The 18778-nt window shown below is 41.2% G+C and overlaps 1 protein-coding gene across 1 annotated transcript in view; it reads left to right on the forward strand.

The window, feature by feature from the left end:
- The first annotated feature begins 5088 nt into the window (after positions 1-5088).
- Positions 5089-18778, forward strand: part of MAN1A1 (mannosidase alpha class 1A member 1) — a 162137-nt gene continuing 148447 nt past the window's right edge. Inside the window, exons 1-2 of the mRNA XM_015064665.3 lie at positions 5089-5222; positions 5434-6300. Coding sequence (XP_014920151.3) covers positions 5680-6300 — 621 coding nt within the window. The 5' untranslated portion in view covers positions 5089-5222; positions 5434-5679. The remainder of the gene's footprint in view (positions 5223-5433; positions 6301-18778) is intronic.

Consider the following 18778-nt stretch of genomic DNA (forward strand, 5'->3'; position numbering starts at 1 on the left):
TATCCATAGAAAGAAACTTTTTCCTTTCATTTCACTCAGTTGAAATAGTATATGCTCTTCAAGTCATAAAATTCAAACATTTTATATACAAGGACTTCTAAGGGTTATTGTTGGCCTTCTCTGCATAGCCTTTTTGCCCTGAATCTTTGGTTTCCTGATTCTTTGAGCACTAAGCAGTAATATTCTCCTCACTTGGAGACTTTGCCATCATTCACATTTTCTAAAGGCTTTAAAGAACTATAAAGTTGGTTAGTTGGCAAACTTTTTGGTCCTATTTATATAGAGAGTGGAGACACATTGTAGGACCCGCTGCCTACCAAACCTGAGACTGTTCCCCCAATTCCTCTAATGGGTATTATTTAAATAGAAGACGGAAGTTAAAAAGTGACAACCATGTGAAGAACCACATAATCCTAAATTTCTTGCTTGCCATGCTTTTCTGGTTTCTTCCTTTTAAGAATCCTCTAGACACTGTTCTTTGACTATCTTGAACATTAATTCCCTTTTTAGGGAAGGAGAAAAATTGAATTAAATTTCTCAAATACCTATCGTGCCAGACACATTAGTTATACCATTTAATCTAAGAGCCACAGCAATGTTACAGATGAAGAATGAGAGATGTAGGAGATAGGTAACTTATCACCCATGGTCATACAACCAAGGACATGCATGTCCTGTATAATAAATTATTCTCTCATTCAAACTTTTGCCAACTTAACTCAGAAAAATTTCTCCCGGTACTTATCTCTTTCAGTCCTTTTGTTAATCAGGTCAAAACAAAACAAAAACAAAAACATCATAAAGGTAATTCTAGTGATACACTTGAAACCAAAAGAAAGCTGTATGTATGTAATGAAGGAAAACTCTACTTAAGATCTTCCATCAACCTTTGTGACCTTGAAAGTAGGCTTAGAATCTTTCTGAAATAATCATTCTATCTCCTCTTCTTCCAAATAAATGTTTGTCCTCAGGCTCCAACATTCAAGATAAATAAAACACTTTCTAATTTAATGCTGCTTTGATTACTAGCATTGCCACAGGACTTTTCCAACATTTTATTCTTCCCTAGGGTCTTAGATCTTTGTAGAGTAGACTAGCAACCCAAAGCACCATTTACAACTTTGTTTCTATGGAGAGAAGCGCTTTGAAAGTTCCAAAGAGCTAATGCACAAATACTTGGTGGAACACAATGTTTTTAAGTTGGGGACTGCTAATATTTATGAAATGAGTGTTCAAAACAAAAACAGATGTTTCAACAGGAACATGCAGGGACAGAGGGGTCTCATTGATTTAGCCTCTTACTGCCCCCTCCCACACATACACAAAGGTGATTGGAGTCCTATAAAAATAATCTATTATACAGATATAATATATAATCTACTATGTAATAATAATCTATTATACTCCAAAGTAAATTGAGGAGTGGGAGAAAAAGAACAGGGTATAACTGTAGCCCTTCACATGACCACAAATGTTACTGACACTTTACTTTAAAACTTTGGTTAGTTCCTATCTTAATAAACTTCATGTAAAATTCAGAGCTGCCCAATGAAGTATTGAAAATTAAAGATTAATATTAACAATGAACTATTTTTTTTACATGTTACATTTTGTTTTTTTAGAAATAAAGGCCAAAACCTATTGTGACATGAAATTTGAAGATAATTAGAAAATCAGCAACAATAAGATTGTATCAGAAATCTAACATGTTGGACAATTTCAGTAGTTAAATGCTACCCGTATATATGAAGTGCGTTTCTTTTGTCATATTACTTTTTATTTTTAAATCAAAGAAAAAATTTCAAAAGGATTCTTCCATAAACTTCTACATAGTACCTTCTGGAAACTCCCTACTAAGAAATACTTTTGCACTTTAATTTTCTGGGATTTGAAACTTTAAAAAAATATTCATTCACCACAGTTTTAATAAAAATATTATCACTTTTCCCCCCTATAGCCCTGTTTATAATTATTACTACATATAATTTTAGGCACGTTAATATAAGAGTTAAATGTACCCCTTGTTAAATATTATTTTAAAAACAGACAAATCCAAGCAGCCAAATAAATTGGGGATTTCTTTGCGCCTTGGGGGGATATCTCTAACCAAAACTAGGTTTTAAAAAATTAATTGATTGTAAAGATTTTATCTTGACACACAAAAATTTACAATTTACAAAAAAAGATACAGAGATATAAGCATTGAAAAAGGAAAAAGTAAGAATTAGGTTTGCAGGCAAACCTGAAAAAAGTACAAGGGACACATACTTCAGTACTAGCTCGTTAAATTGGAAAACACAGCAAGAATTTAAACAGAAAAACCACACAGAATCACTAAGGTTGCTAAGTTCCCATTAGACTACTCATAACAACAACAACAAAAAACAGCAACTTTATCACAATCATTGTATTCACAAAGATCATGACATATCTTCAGGTAGATGAGGTGGGCGAGTATGGATTTATTGGACACAGTCAAGGTTGTATTATCTGGGGACCAGAACCATAACCTGTATTTTTACTTTTTGCCTTATTCCAACATATAAAACATTGTTTTCCACCTGTACAATGAGAAGTGTTTATGGTATTGAAATCAGAGCAAAGTGTCAGATTTTGCTTCAACAAAATGCAATTTCTAATTTATTGACCATCCTGCATTCCTCCTTTACCATGAATACACAGGACTTTGTGTGGTTATTTTAAAGGGTTTTACTAGGTTAGTTTCTCTTTAAATTGGTATGTCTCTTTAAATACTGTCTGATTTTTTTTTTAACCTGCTGTAGCCCAAATATGAGCACTCCCACATATTTCTCATCCTACCTAACACAGACTGGCCCCATTTAAAACATATCCTATAATCAACCACTTATGCTATTTTCTTATTTAACAAATCATTAAAGCCAGGCTTCATTCATAATAAATCTCTGTTTTATAAGAAATACAGGTATTAATAAAGTAATCTTAAAGTAACCTTCATAAAGGGAAACAAATAAACAGAGCAGTCACTTCAAACACAATATAGATAAATCAAATTTAAAATTTTTAGGAAAAAAATAATCTTTAAGACCATATGCTAAATTTTGAATAGTTCCACAATTTCAATGGGTTAGTTGCCCAAATTGTTTGGTGTTGAAATTGAAGAACGCCAAAAGTAGAATTAAGTCTGTAACCCCCTTCCAGTACCATTTATTTTAAACATGCACTGAAAAGTAGTGTTTATTACCTTTCTGGAGTATTTAATAATACTAATTTTAAATTAAAGTTTCTAAATATTTTTGTGGCTATAAGAAATAATTCCATTCCTAAAACATAATAATTAAAATAATAAGTCATTCCGGAAAAGATGATCACAAAGGGATTGGCGTTTAGGGTACTAACCCTAATTATTATCTATCTATCCATGAGGTACTGAACTTTAAAGCTGTTGAAAATAAGCATTATTATTTCACACTGATTCCAACTCTTCAGTCTATCCACAACTAGCAAATGTAGTCTGAAACAAAAATTACTATTCCATCATTTAATTTTTAAAACATCATTGTTTTCTTTTTCAGTCCTTCTAAACTTTGTTACCCTGCTTGGATATGCTGCACTCTTCTGGGCGTAGAATTTCACAGCAGTTATCAGAATAACTAAAGCCATAGGTCGGTTTTATCAAACAACAACCTCCCATCAACAGAAACAGTGGGCATGTCACTCATTTTACTCAAAATAAAGACACAACAAATAGTGATGGTTAAAATGAACAGTTAGATGAAAACTGTAATGAGACTTTTTATATTTTCCTATGCAGTCTAACACCTGAAACAACGGTACTGTGGGCACCTTCCTGTAAATTGCCAGCTGTTTCTTTTGTTTTTAGGCAAGCAGAAACAGAGCTAGTCACGCTTCCAGAAAAGGGGGAGGCATAGGATAAGGCTGCTTCAGACTAGCTTTTAGAAATGAGAAGTCAGTAGTCAACTTTTTCCTCTCTGATAACCCTTCGTTTGCAGAGTAACGGGGAAATTACAAACACATTTTGGAAAATAACGCTGTCTTGAAAACCATCTCTATTGGACCAAGTCCTTACTTCCCTGGAAGTAGTCACAGCCAAGACTTAATTTCAACAGAGTGTTGAAATTTATTACTTGAAGCTATGGCATAAAACTGTCTTCTTTAAATGGAAAATTTGACTAACTTCTATGAGGTAAATGAATTTTGAAAGTGGGAGTGGGTGGAGGAGGTACACAACTTTTTTTCTTTAAGTGGGAGGGGGAAGGATGCAGACGAAGCATCCTGAGCAAACACAAAACGATGAGTCTCTTAGGACGCTAAAGGATGTTGGACCACAGAGCTCGAATGCTCTCGGATCACAGCTCCTCGGCGAGGGACTTTTGGTTTGACTGCCACCGGGCACCGGGGGAATCCCCGCCTTGGGTAAAAAGAGGGAACTGGAGAAAAGACACGTTCTGAACAACCGGCGTCGGACGATTCTCCGCGAGACGTGGCCTTCCCGGGACCCCTCGGAGCGGGCCTGGCGTGGCCCGGGGGGGCGGGTCCGAGGGCCGGCAGGGAGGTCAGGCGTCAGTCCGGGCGCCTCCCCGGCCACTCGAGGCCAAGGAGCCCCTGCGACCCGGGCCCGAGGACTGCGCGGGATACACTCCCCGACCCCGAAACCCCTCTCTCCCCACCCGCTTCCCTGCGCCCCGGGCCTCCGGCGCGGGTCTGGACGGCCAGCCAGCCGCAACTCCCGCCAGCCTCGCGCCTCCCAGACCCGCGACCTCCCCGCCCCCGGCCGGGCCCCCGCGAGGCTGTGCTTCCCGTAAACTCCCCGCCCCGCGCGGCCCCCTCCCCGCCTCGGCCCCGCCCCCGCGGGACCCTGAGCGGTGCGTGATTGGCCCGGCCGCGCCATCACTCTCCGGACGCGTCACCGCCCTCGTTTCCGAAAGCTCGGAGACCGGCAGTGGTATTAGTGCTCGCGGGGCCGCGGTGGAGGGCGTCGTGCAGCCCTGCTCGCTCCTACTCGCCCGCGAGTCGGCGCGCTAGCCCTGCCGAGCCGCGACCGGGGCTGCGGGGTGGCCGGGCTGCGCGCTCAGCCGCCGCCGGGGAAGCAGAGGCAGCCCGTCCCAGCTCCGAGATGGGGAGCTGGCGAAGTTGACGAGCCCCCCGACCCGCGCTGCGTCCCTCCTGCCCAGAGGCGCGCTGCCCTCTCCAGGAGGTGCCCGCACGCGGCCCTGCTCCAGGTGTGCGCAGGACACCCCGCCCCCCGGGACCCGAAAACTTCCCCCCAAGTCCAAAGAGGGAGCTCTGAGGGCGGTGCCCGGAGCCGGACTCCCCACTCCGCGCTGGGGGAGCTGTCCCGGCGGCTCGCACGGCCGTCGGAGGGCGGAGACCCTCTGGAAACTTTATCACCATCATCGTAATTACCACATTTTACTGTTTCTCTCCCCGCAGGGGCTGCAGCCAGCGGTCTGTCGCGCGTGCTTGTTTGCCAAAGGAGCTGCCCCTGGGAGAAGACCCACGGAAGAGTTGTTTCCCCGGCGCATACCTGCAGCCCAGCCCAGGGGCTCGGGCGGCCTGGATGCGCAGGACCCAGCCCCGCAGCCGCTGACGCCGGGCGGCGGCGAAGTTTGGCTGCTGAGCGGCGCGGCGCAGGGCCACTGGACAGCGGGCACCCCGGCGGCCGCGGCGGCTGGAGGGATGCCGGTGGGGGGCCTGTTGCCGCTCTTCAGCAGCCCGGCGGGCGGCGGCCTGGGCGGCGGCCTGGGCGGGGGGCTTGGCGGCGGCGGCAGCGGCGGCAGGAAGGCATCCGGCCCCGCCGCCTTCCGCCTGACGGAGAAGTTCGTGCTGCTGCTGGTGTTCAGCGCCTTCATCACGCTCTGCTTCGGGGCGATCTTCTTCCTGCCCGACTCCTCCAAGCTGCTCAGCGGGGTCCTGTTCCACTCCAGCCCCGCCCTGCAGCCGGCCGCAGACCACAAGTCCGGGCCTGGGGCGCGCGCCGAGGACGCGGCAGATGGGCGAGCCAGGCGCGGCGAGGAGGGCGCGCCCGGGGACCCGGCGGCCGCCCTGGAGGACAACTTGGCCAGGATCCGCGAAAACCACGAGCGGGCTCTCAGGGAAGCCAAGGAGACCCTGCAGAAGCTGCCCGAGGAGATCCAAAGAGACATCCTGCTGGAGAAGGAGAAGGTGGCCCAGGACCAGCTGCGTGACAAGGCGGTGTTCAGGAGGCTGCCCCCGGTGGACTTCGTGCCCCCGATCGGGGCGGTTGGCCGGGAGCCGGCCGACGCAGCCATCCGCGAGAAGAGGGCAAAGATCAAAGAGGTGAGTGCACCGTACTGGGAACCCCTCCTGCCTGGCAGCGTTTTTCTGGGAGAAAAGACAAACCTTTGAAACTCTTAAGACTGTAACATTAACGTGTAAGGGGACATAGAGGTTTTTCGCTTCCACCAGGTGCAATGTCAAAGGCTCTTTCGTTTTCCTTTTTTCGCTATCGTAGTACATGTAGCCAGTTAGGATATGAGGTTGAATCCCGTTGCTTTTAACTTGCATGCTCTGGTAAGCATAAGCCACGAGAGGTACGTATTACATACATGGGCAGGTGGTGTGCAAACGTCGTCTTTCACTGGCCACTACACGGTTAATCGTCCCTGCGAACTGACAGCGAAGGTCCCAAACAGCCCCAAAATAAGGCTCGGATATGGCTTGAAATAAATGCAAAGCATCAATCGCGCAGGATAACAGAGTTCTAACAGCAAGCCAGCACACCCTGGTGTGGCCTTATTCTGCCAGGTGGCATCCTGTGTATACTTACAGACTATAAAGGTGAAACTTGAGAACTCCCTATAACAGGGGACATGCTGTTGTTTACACTTTTAAAAATGAAACATTTAAAGAGCCAGCCTATTGTCTCTTCTTGCATTTTTAATGTAGCCAGAAAAAGAGTATTTTATGTGATGCAACAGGTTTGCCTCCACAGTAGCACAGAGATGACAAAGTTAATCCAGGACAAACATGGACTTTGATAAGTCTTTCATAATTTCTTTCTCGTACTTGTAACGTATGGTTACTTCACTGGCTTAAAGCTGAAGGGGACCTTAAAAGTCATTTAGGGCTGTCATTTTAAAGATGAAAGTTGAGAAGCCCAAAAGCCCCAGAACCAGTTAGTGACCAAGTCAGGACTTGAAGCCCCGTCACTGTCACCAGTCAGCAGGCTCTTTGTGGACATGCTTCCTTCCACGGCTACTCCCCTGTGTAAAACTGCCCGCCTGGATTCTTACACAATCCAAGAGCTGTAGGAACCATATTAAAAGCGTTTCATCCCAAATCATTCTAAAATGCATTATGAGGGGAAGTAATATTGTTATCATTTAAAAAATTTCACAGTCTCTGAAAATAAATTTTGTGTTTTGATATTGTGTGGGTAATCAGGAAAGGAAGCATCCTCATTCCCCCACTTTCAGAGAATAAACAGAATGTTCGAGTTGGTGAAGAGGTATTTAGCGTGACTACAGAACAGAGGCAGCTGGATTGTCACAGGATTTATGACCTTAACTATAAGACCAGGTGAATTTGGTTAAGCTGTAATTGAGCAAGTTAAAGTGGATTTGAATCCCTTTCAGTTTACCCTAGGCACGAGGAGGGTGCCTTCTTCCTTTAGTGCAGGTAGCTTCCTTCAACAGCCCATCAGCGTTTCTACTTTGGGACTCTTCCTTAGGCATAGAACCCCAGACTTGAGGGAAAGGATTTTATGCACCTGGACAACTTCTGTCCTGCAGATTCCCTTCTCTGGGAAGCCCTTCAATCCTGCCAGGGCTACCAAAGCAGGAAAATGGGGGGAAAAGCTCTACTTCTCACCAGTCTCCCTCTCCTCTTCATCTCCCATCCTCCTTAAAAATCTCCAGATGAAACCTGTATGTAAATTAACCCCAAATCTGTATGTTTACGTTTCCCTTAGGTTTAAAACAGTGTAATTCACATGTTTCACGCCTTTAAATTCCTATGAGCTGCCACTTAGTGCAGATCACAGTTGTCCAAAGAAATTATTTCAAATACTAAAGATGCATGGAAGTTAAAAAGCGATTGGTACTGACCAAAGCGATTAAAAGTGTATTTAGAGCAGAAGCAGTGGGAATTCGGGACAGTATGCGTATCTGCCCGTATTAGATCCATGTTCTCTGTCTCTCTAAATCAGAAGGTCTTAATTAGCCTTATAAGGAAAATTTATGTAGCCTTCTGTGTCTGTGTGGTGCTAACATCTTAGCAGTTAGATGTTTTGAAACTGCCCAGTCTTGCATAAAGTGGTGGAACTAAATGTGTTCTTTAAAATTCCATGTTGCTGTGAAAACCCAAAAAAGCTGACATAATTAGCTTCAGTGTTTAGTCAAAAGCTAATGGGAAGAAATGGATTATGGTTTTTCATCAGATTAGTTCAGGCAGATGTGCTCCTTTGTAAACCACTCCCCCCCGCCCCCCCCAAAAAAGTAACTCATGCCATTCTGAAACTGTGCTGAAAATGTTCAGGTTTAGAGGGGAAAGAGTGGTTATCCATTGTGAATAGAGTGAGTACCCTGCACTTTAACTTCACACTTTTAGAGTCTGTTTCTGGCACCACCGTGGACATTTGTCATGGACCAGTGGATCTTTGCCTTGGTTTTGATCTTTGTTGTTCCTGTATTTTCTAGTTTTCTTTATATACTTAGGTTCTCTATCACACCTGAATGTACTAACAGTTTTATAGCTAAAATTTAGAAGGTATAGGCAAGTCTAATATGTTGAGAGCGTAGACTATAATTTCTGAGCCAAACATTTATTTTGTAAATTTGGTTTAAAGGCAGCGAATACTGTTTTTATACTGCCAACACAATTGTTACTGGCACTTTGGTAAATTTTTAACAAATTTGTGCCATGAGCAGACAGCCATAATTTCAAATAGGATATTGCCTAGCACCCTTTACAAAAAGGCATTATATGCTGTTCAATACTAATTTGACGGATGGTAAATCTTTGACGTAAAACTTAAAATTGAAACCAAGATTCCCCCCCCAAAAACAACTTTGTAAACCAACTCTGGAATTTCCCTGAATTTTATAATACATAATACATATTTTCATGAGTTTGATCTTTTTAAAATTGTACTCAGTTTGTGCTTAATGTAAAAAGCAGTGTTAAAATAATGAAGTACAGAAGTTAAAATAGCACCATGGAATTTTTAGAAGAATAGTCTCTCTTCTACCTTGACCCCCTTTTTTTTTTTTTTTTTTAATCGGGAAGCTCTTTTCCTGTTTTGTTTTGTTGAGTCTATACAAAGAAGTTGCACTGTCCTTTAGGATTAGAGCCATATTCCTAATTTAGAGGATGAATAATTTCATTTTTCATCTATTGGAATTATGGAGAGTCCTTGAGTAATAGGGGCTGAAGACAGTTAAGTTGTCAGAGGGATTCCTCCTTTCTCAGACTGGAATCTCCACCAACCTAAATGGGGTAGGGATGAAGGGGCTGACAGTCAACTTTGGGTCTATCAGGTAAGGCTTTAGGACTGGTTAGCCATGGGTCACAGTTGTCTCTAGGCTTCTCAAAGCAGTCTTTAGTTTTTTATTCCAGACCTGTTTATATGATCGTAAGTTTAAAGAAAATGTTCATATTGATAGCTAATGGTTAAATACATATTTTTATGCCTTAGTCTAGTCTTATGTTGTTCTTGAGTCTATAAGTCAGCTATTGACAATCAACCCCTTTTTATTAAAGATCAGATGTAGGAATAATCTACCTTGACAGACTAATACTTTTATTTTGAAACTCAGCTTTACAGTTTATTTGTATGGGTAGTTCTGATGTGGAAAATAATATTTCCATAATACTAAAAGTCACAATTTGAAGACCTGACTCCAGAGGAACTGAAATACTCTCAGGTTACCTCACCTATCCTGCTCATTCTGGTCTGAAACGCACTTGATATTAACAATGGGCAAATGCCAGATTCCCCCACTCTTAGGTCTTTCCCCAGAGCAGGTAGGTCATAGAATGTTAATAAAATCTTTTTTTTTTCTCTTTAAATAATGAATAGATGAATAAATTCAAATTTCAATGGTCTAAGTACTAGAGTAGATGCTGACTGTTGAATATTAATACATGAAAGCAAGAAAAGACAGTGAATGGATAATCAATTACGTTCAGCTTAATTTTCTGGAAGCTGTTGATAATTTGAGAGGAGTATTCTGTCTTCCTCTTTAAACTAGGCCTGGGAACCTAGTTAAGGGTATGAAAAGTGGTTAAAAAGTGCATTTTCAAGTCAATGCTTCTGTATGTCTTCGGTGAGCTGGTAAAATAAACCATCCTAAGAAATATATCTTAGTATTTCACATATGCCTTTGTATGACATCTGAATTTTTGGATTTCAGTGGAGAGCTTACATATTTGTATTGAATTATTACATAAACTATGGTAGTACAAATTCTTCATTAAGGAGAGTTTAAAGCATGTGTCTCAATGTCAGAGAAGAGGAATACCCACAGACCAGTATGAGTGATGAGGGATAAATATACATGGGTAGATCAGCACTACATTGGAACCTGATTATACCCTCTGGCCCAATAGAGAACCTGTGGCCTTTTAAGTTCTTTATGGTTCTACAAAACCATAAAAACGTATGTGTTTGTCAAAGATGAGTTTTGAATGGTCAAATAGGAGCATCTACCTGGTGGACTCCAGAGATAGTATGAAATGCTTGACCCTAGGGGCGCCTGGGTGGCTCAGTCGGTTGGGTGTCCGACTTCAGCTCAGGTCACGATCTCGCAGTTTGTGAGTTCGAGCCCTGCGTCGGGCTCTGGGCTGATGGCTCAGAGCCTGAAGCCTGCTTCCGATTCTGTGTCTCCCTCTCTCTCTGCCCCTCCCCCATTCATGCTCTGTGTCTCTCTGTCTCAAAAATAAATAAACGTTAAAAAAAAAAATTTTAGAAATGCTTGACCCTAAGCAGATCTACATGGTAAAGGAGAAACCAGCATTTGGTAGTTTAAGGAAGAGATTCTTTCTTTGGGGAAACCAAGTCATGACATTTCCCTCAGTTCTTAGCCTACTGTCTTGTTTAGTGTTAAGTAATTGAACTACCTCTAACTAACCACGCCCCCACCCCTTTACCCCCACTCCCAAACCTGTTTAAAGATCGTTTACGCAAACTATGCAAATTTTTTTTCTGTTACTAACAATATGCCGTAAAAATGATAACTCTCTGATTTTTAAAAGTAAATATATTCTCTGAGCCATAAAGTGTTCATTCATCTGTATGAATCCTTAAAGATAGCTCAGCTTATTCATTTTACAGTAGATGAAACTGAGATGCAAAGATTCTTCTGGAAATCACATTAGAGTTGAGGATGGAAGAAGCCCTATCTCAACATGCTCACTGTCTTACCATGGTTTGCCACCTAAATCAAATGCCACTGAAGTGTATAAATGGACTGGCCATATTCATTATTTGAAGGCCTTAATGTAGGATGAGTACAAAACACAATTCTGCAGTATTATAAATCTGAGTTTATATTAGTTAAGTTACATGAACTGTAGTCATTGTTTTTTAAATCTTATTAGCGGCATGATTTAGAAGACCTCTTCTTTTTAAAGCCACTCAGGAAAAGTTTGATGCGACATTTTTTTCTCTTTGTAAAGATCTGTGGGAAGCCGAGGCATTTGTAATCATTCAGTTGGACATTCTTTACAAAGAGAGGTGGGGAAGCAAAAGAGAAGAGAGACAGCTTAGAGAAAAGAAGTGTGACTGTGTGGGGGAGTGCTTTCAAACTATAAATGTGCATATTCTTTTGACATTGCATCATGTGTAACAGAAGAATTGATAGCTGGCCTGCAGGACTGTATTTTTCAAAAAGTAGACATACATGTAAACATTACACCACTATGGGTTCTATATTGTGGGAGCACAGTTCTCTTTACCCAAGTAGGTCCTGGAGAGTCTCCAGATGCCCTTGCCTGTTCCTGCTCCAACCACTTGCAGTGCTGTGGTGGTGAGAAGGGCTGGTCTGGAGGCAGATGACCTGAACCTGAATCTCTTCCATTTCCAGCTCTTTGACCTTAAAGGAGTTACAGTTTAATCTTTCTGAGCTTCACTTTTCTCATTTGTAAAATGAAGATAATAATGGCACCCATTTTGTTGGATCAGAGGTCTCAAATGAGATCATCCACACTGAATACTTTGAACGATATTCAGCATGCCAGGTGTGTGTATGATAAATGCCACTTGCTATTATTATTATTAGTTGCTACCTAAAGCTATCAATCTAAGATTACATTGTTTCATACTGTTTAGTAAATCAGGAAGTGGGTAATAAAGTTTCAAAAAGTTACCAAAAACAGTTCAAATTAAGTTTAGTGCTTAAAAGGATACATTTCCAGCTCATCAAGGTGATCTTTCCAGACAGCTGTGATTTTACTGTGTTACTGTCAACTCCGATTTTCTCAGATTCCTTCCGAATTCCAAAAAACTTCAGGTATCTTTAAAATGATAGACTTCTTCAGCTTCTGTACTTCAAGTATTTGTTAAAGAATTAGTTTCTTTCTCATAGTCAAATGTGCTTATTGCTGAACTGCCATCTTCTCAGAGCCATCACAGTCCTTGAGTTACCTCTTAGGCATTGAAACTGTTTCCTGAAATAGATTGAGTTAAGTGTGTTTTAACCAGTTTTACCTTTGGAGGAATGTTTTTAAGAAATGAGAAGAAAATTATTTTAGACTTGATAGAAATTTACTTCATCATGATCAATGCTATAATCAGAGCTCAGTCTATCCCCTAACAATGAAAATTCACATAAAGCATTTATACTTTATAACTCAAAGGTTTTGCCCTTCTTTGAGAGCCATGAATTGAGATTTATTAGGGTTTCTGGCCCAGACCTCTGAGATCTTGAAGCCCAGTACTCATTTTCCATGAGACACAGGGCCCAGCGAGCTGTGACTTCCTGAAATTCCCCCCAGTGCACTAAAGTCAGAGCTGGGACTGCGTCTTAGCCTGAAGGCCCCACTCCCCCTGTGATTTCTTGACTCTAATGAGATCATATGTTTTGGAGGCTGGCTGGCCTGGCCCTCCCTCCTCCTCAGCCCTGAATGGCAGACCAGCAGTGAGAAGCCCCACTGAGACCATCCGAGAAGGGCAGGAACATCTTTGCTTGGTAAGGTATTGCCTGAGAAAGCAATGCTGACTAATTCCTTTGCTCCAAAAAAGGGGGCAGCACTGCCCTACTCCCACTGGGTCCTGACACAGACTTCTGTGATCATTAGGTACTTGAAAGAAAACCAGATGAGATTAAGGCTTAAGAGCATTTAAAAGGCGCAGCCCTCCTTTCCATCTTGAATACTCTGGCAGTTGCTTTAGGTACATTAATGCCCAGGAGTCGAGCAGATAATCCAGAACAGAGATAATAAAAGGCCCGCTATCCTTTGTAGTCACTTGTCTTTTGTAACTAGAATGCCTGCCTCCATCAAGTCCTTTTTTTCAGTCCATTTGTGTCCCGGTTCTTAAGCTTATCAAAGGCCCGGTTCCTGATTTGCCTCACTGCTTTCCCATCACTCTTGCTCTGCATCTGTTCATTTAGTGACAGGCCATACTATACTAACTTTCCTTTGCACTTCTTCACACTTTGGTATGTGGGTCCCCCACTGGGTTGTCCTGTCCCCAGTCCTTAGTTCGGTGAGGGCACTTGGTGTGAGAGGAGGCATGGAAGAGAGGGATGAGGACATGAAGAAGCACACCAGCTTCCTCCGGGGGGGTCTAATAACAGCATGCCATATGCTGACACCCTCTTTGCTACAGACTAGCAGGGATACCTGTTTGCCGAGGGTGTGGGTTTATGAGGAAGGGTGTGGCCAAGAGGCATGTAAACAGGCTGTGAACTGATGCAGAGGGAACTTAAGCCATGCAAAGTCCATGAGCTATTGCTGGAATCTATCTACCAAGTCCTTTCTCACTGAATGGTCTTTTCAAAGTCCTATGAGGAGCACTTGATTTTTCTAAGGGTCCAGAAGGTCCAGAGACAGGGGGCCAGGGCTCATGATTCCTGCTGGGGGTAGCCATGTCCAAATTCCCTGAGCTGATGTTTGGGCATGACTGTCTGACCCTAGTTCCCCTTTCACAACAGTATGTGCTGGAACTGTGTAAAGTGTGTGTTTCCTCACTGACTCTCTGTCAGGGCATAAGGCTAAAGGACAGCCCTGTGGAATGATTAAGGAAGCGCAGGGGTGTGTTCCCAGTCTCGAAATCTCATTCCCAGCTGCCTGAAATTTTGCCATCAGTGCCTCCCTTTCATAGATGTATTGCTTCTTAAAGGCCGCTGTTAAAAGTATATCACTCAAGTTGCCCAGCAGAAATTATTATACTTTGAGATTTGTCTTAGCAAGGGCGAGAATAGGTTTGTAGAAGAAGGAAATATCTTTCATTGTCTTATTTCATTACAAACTAATGCTGGCCAGGGGTGGGTGGTAGTGGGGAGAACATTTAGAAGTACACAGGAATAGAAAAAGGAAAAAAAATATCGTTCACAGTCCTATCATTTAGTCACAGGTAATATCAACAGTACTTCACCCCAATATATAGGGTTTTTTTCCCCCACAGTTATAACTGTGTCATTTTATGATAATATAATATATGTAATTGAAGTATCATAGTTTGTTTAACCATTCCCTTGGATCTGAACATTTAGATTATTTCCAGTTTTTATTTTCATATAAAAAATGCCGAGATAAACACCTTTGTCCATTAAGTGTCCATATCATTTTTTATTGCTCTAACCCCCCATAAGTAGGATTTCCCCTTGAATTCCTAGAAGAGGAAATGAATGGATCAAGGGATCATAGTACATTTTGAGGGCTATTTTCCGAAAAGAATTTATGCTTCCACTTGTAATATAGTGACTGTAGTCCACTGAATCTTTGTAAATTTCATAGGTGATGAAACAGTATCTTTTATATTTAATTTGCGTTCCTTTGAGCAACAATTTCTTCTGTGTTGGTTGACTAGTTGCATTTCCTCATTGTGAGTTGGATAGAACAAGGAAGTTATTAAAGGGCAGGATTTAGGGAAAAGGCAAAGCCTGGAAGCCCAAGGAGTGGGGTGTCCATCAGAGAAGGTGGATCTAACAAGCTGGCTGGTTAGACATGGGTTCCCAAAGGAGGCAAGGTCCTATAAGGTGATAGACAGCATTTTATTTAAAAAAACAAAAAACAAAACATACAAAAAAACTTACAATAATATTTGCTTCCTCCCTGAGTTGGACCCTTAGAATAAAAAAGTATTCTTTATCGATAGGGGTACTTACCAAGAACCTTGGAACAGTCTGCTTTTCCGCAGCTAAGACCCAGCCAGCTTCCATCAGCTCATCTTCATTGTTAAGTTCTAGTTGGGCTTGTGCATCAGATATTTGAGGAAAGTATTGGCCTCTTTAAAGATCTGGGGAAGGAGGGAGACATCCTTCTCCTTCTAGAATCATCAGGATGGTTTCTTAATATTTTAAGATTATAGTTGAAGATCAAAAATAGTCCAAATAGAATTTCAGAAGTGACTTTAGTGATGCCAGAAAATGGCAAGTCTTAACAAAGCTGATTTCTTACAGAAGAAAAATTATGCTATTTATTTTACAGGTATTTAATGTTTTAAATATGATAAATATGCATTTTGCATAAGGTATTTTGAGAGTGCAAGAAAAGCATGATTTGCTTATGAAATTTGGGCTTTTTGTTTTTTGCTACTCCTTCAAATAACGTGCTTTTAGTCATGCGTTTTTAAGATAGTGAGGAGCTGCACATTTCAAGATGTATTTTTACTCTGACCTTGGTTAATTCATAAAAGTCTGCCAAACGCCAGAACTGTTTCAATTTGGCTCTGAGACTGCGTTAACATGGTGAATAACGATTGACATAAATGTACTATATTATTTTTATAAATTGTGGTTTAAGATGATAGTAATTTTAGAATGTTTAGGATGCTGTTCTCCGAGACATGTTATTTTTGTAGTCAACTAGCAGTGTTGAATGTTATGATGTATCTAGTCAACTACAGGTTTTCATCTCATAATTAGAAATGTTTCAACAGTCCATACTGTGTCCTCAGGAGTTATTAGCCTGAGTCAGCAATTTTATAAGGCATTCTTATTAAGTGTAAAAGGACCTCTACCTAGTAATTGGCATGTATTTAATACATTGTGTATATTTACTCATATTAAGCATTTTGGTTAGTCTTCATTATTTAATCCTCCTAGGGATTACTTAACTTTGGATATGTGATGAAGAACTTATTAGCTTAAAAAAACAACAAAAAGGAAGCTGGGTGGGGTGGGCAATTTGAGGAGCATAAAAAATGAAGATGATTTATTAACTACTGCTTTAAGCTGTTTTAGCAGTTAGGGTGAATAAAAATTATGATTTAGTAAGTGGTCTATCAATAATAAGATAAAGCCATAGCATAGGTTAGAAGTACTTTCTCTTACTCCAAGAGAACTGTGATGTTGGCTCTTCATTGTTGTGAATTGGTTCCAGGACTAACATGTTGAGAGTGGGACAGAGCTTCCCCCTTATGTACCTAATGGGTCAGCTAACTCTGGGCCTTGCCCATAATAGGACTCCGTAAATATTTGTTGAATGAATGTGCTTATTTAAGCAAACATACCAAGAGGAGTTACTCAAGTGTGACACACCTACCCCCACTTTAATTTTTTTTTTTTTTACATTTATTTATTTTTGAGAGACAGAGCACAAGCGGGGGAGGGGCAGAGGGAGAAGGAAACACAGGATCCGAAGCAGGCTCCAGGCTCTGGGCTTGAACTCACAAACCATGAGATCACGACCTGAGCCGAAGTCGGATGCTTTACTGACTGAGCCACCCAGGCGCCCCTACCCCCACTTTATATAATCACATAATCCAAAAATGGTGTCCACTCATCTTTGAAGCCCCTTCTATGAATCATCATAGGCTACAAGCCATTGTCTTTTGAGGGAAAGCTTGATACTTTTTAACAGTCAAAAGTCATTCATAATCAGATCTAGTGAATAGAAATTAATCAATGTAGGAAATACCTTTAACCATTTTAAAGTTTTTTTCACAATCATTTATAAAACGAAAACCTGTATTCATTTTCTTATATGATTCATAAACTGGCTGTGAAGATTTTTCATAAAAAATCTTTTGACCGGATGTAACAGTGCTGAAATCAATGTAGATACTTGTGAGATATTTTTGGAAGTCAACACTTAATTGAATATAAAAGTTTGTGTTTGTTTAAAAGTTAGTCTGCTTTATGTTTACATTCAGTATTTTATTTTTCAGGTATGTGACTTTTAGGTAGGGTCCTCATTCATTTCTATTCATTATTATCTAGAGTTGTGGACTACATTTATGAAGAGTTGTCATTTTTCTTAGATTTCAATTTTATACATGAGACACCTAATTAAAGTTGGTTTGGGTGTCCCCCTTCCTGCTGCTCCTGCCAGCAAATATTTTTGAGACAATGATGTTTTTATAAGTAATGTTTACAGTACCACCCTGAAATGAAAAGTAATAGGTTAGGGGTTATTTTCCACTAGAGAAATTAGAATTTAATAAAAATTTCTCTGTAAGAAGGTGTGATATTTTGCAAAAGAACCTTGGTCTCCTGTTTTCCAATTTAATATTTTGTAGCTCCTGAAAAGGGCCGTCTCATATAAATAATTGCACGGTAGAAGCTCTGTGAACTTTATGAATTTGCAAATGGTCCCTTTTCTAATTCATTCTGCAGCTCACTACTAGATGAATTTTCCTAAAACATCACTTCTCTTAAGTCCCTATCTCAGAGGTTTTAGTGGGTCTCCATTTCCTGTGGAGTAGCAATTCAAACTTTAGCCAGCCTCAGAATCCTTTGGAGGGCAAATTAACACAGATTGCTGGGCTCTGCCCCCAGAATTTCTGATTCAGTAGATCCGAGTAGGCCCTAGAATTTGCATTTTTAGCATGCTCCTGGTTGATGTGATACCACTGGCCAAGTGACTAGAGTGTGAAAAAAATTGCTCTAGGAGGAAGTCTCCATTCCTTGGGCTGGCATTCATAGTCTTCTATAAATCGGGCTCTGCTTCTTGAATCATACATAGCTCTTAAATTGGGAGAGACTTTAGCTTTAGTTAAACTAAACTAAACTGCCTTAGCTAAACTTGCATAGTTACTGTCTCCAAAACACTTGTTTTGCCTTGTTTAGTTTATTCCTCTCAGTTGTCATGTCCTCTTACTTGCCCCATGTTCCCCATGAAGCCCTTTCTCACATTCCCAGCCTTCGCTGCTCTTCCCTTCTCCAAATTCCCATGGCATTTGTTATCTCTGTCTTTGCCCTGTGGGTTGCTAATTCATGAGCATATATGTTATCTTCAAACTAGATGTTAGACCCCCTGAGTACGAAGAGACCTTTTTCTATTCCATCGGTTCATGGTCCAGAATTAACAATGGAAAGAAATTTGTCTTAAATGTAACTGAATTGAGAAACAATTCAAGTCTATCACCAAAATTCTAGTCAGACAGTGAAGCACTGTGGCAGAGCAGAATCCCTTCTGAGCCTCCCTTTCTACACCCGTGAAATGGGGCTAACATTTCTCTTGTGCAGAGTCCTTGTGAGAATTAAAGTAGAAAATGTATGTGAATCTCTCCGTGTAATACCTGACACATAGCATTCATTATTAGTATTTATAGTATTTATTTGTCAGTAACTAGGGATTGGTTGGAGTAGTAAGCTTGGACTTTTGTTAAGAAAGGGATTGTTGGTAAGTAAGTGGATTCAAAAAGTCA

Source organism: Acinonyx jubatus, chromosome B2 (genome assembly GCF_027475565.1).
Source record: "Acinonyx jubatus isolate Ajub_Pintada_27869175 chromosome B2, VMU_Ajub_asm_v1.0, whole genome shotgun sequence".
NCBI lineage: Eukaryota > Metazoa > Chordata > Mammalia > Carnivora > Felidae > Acinonyx > Acinonyx jubatus.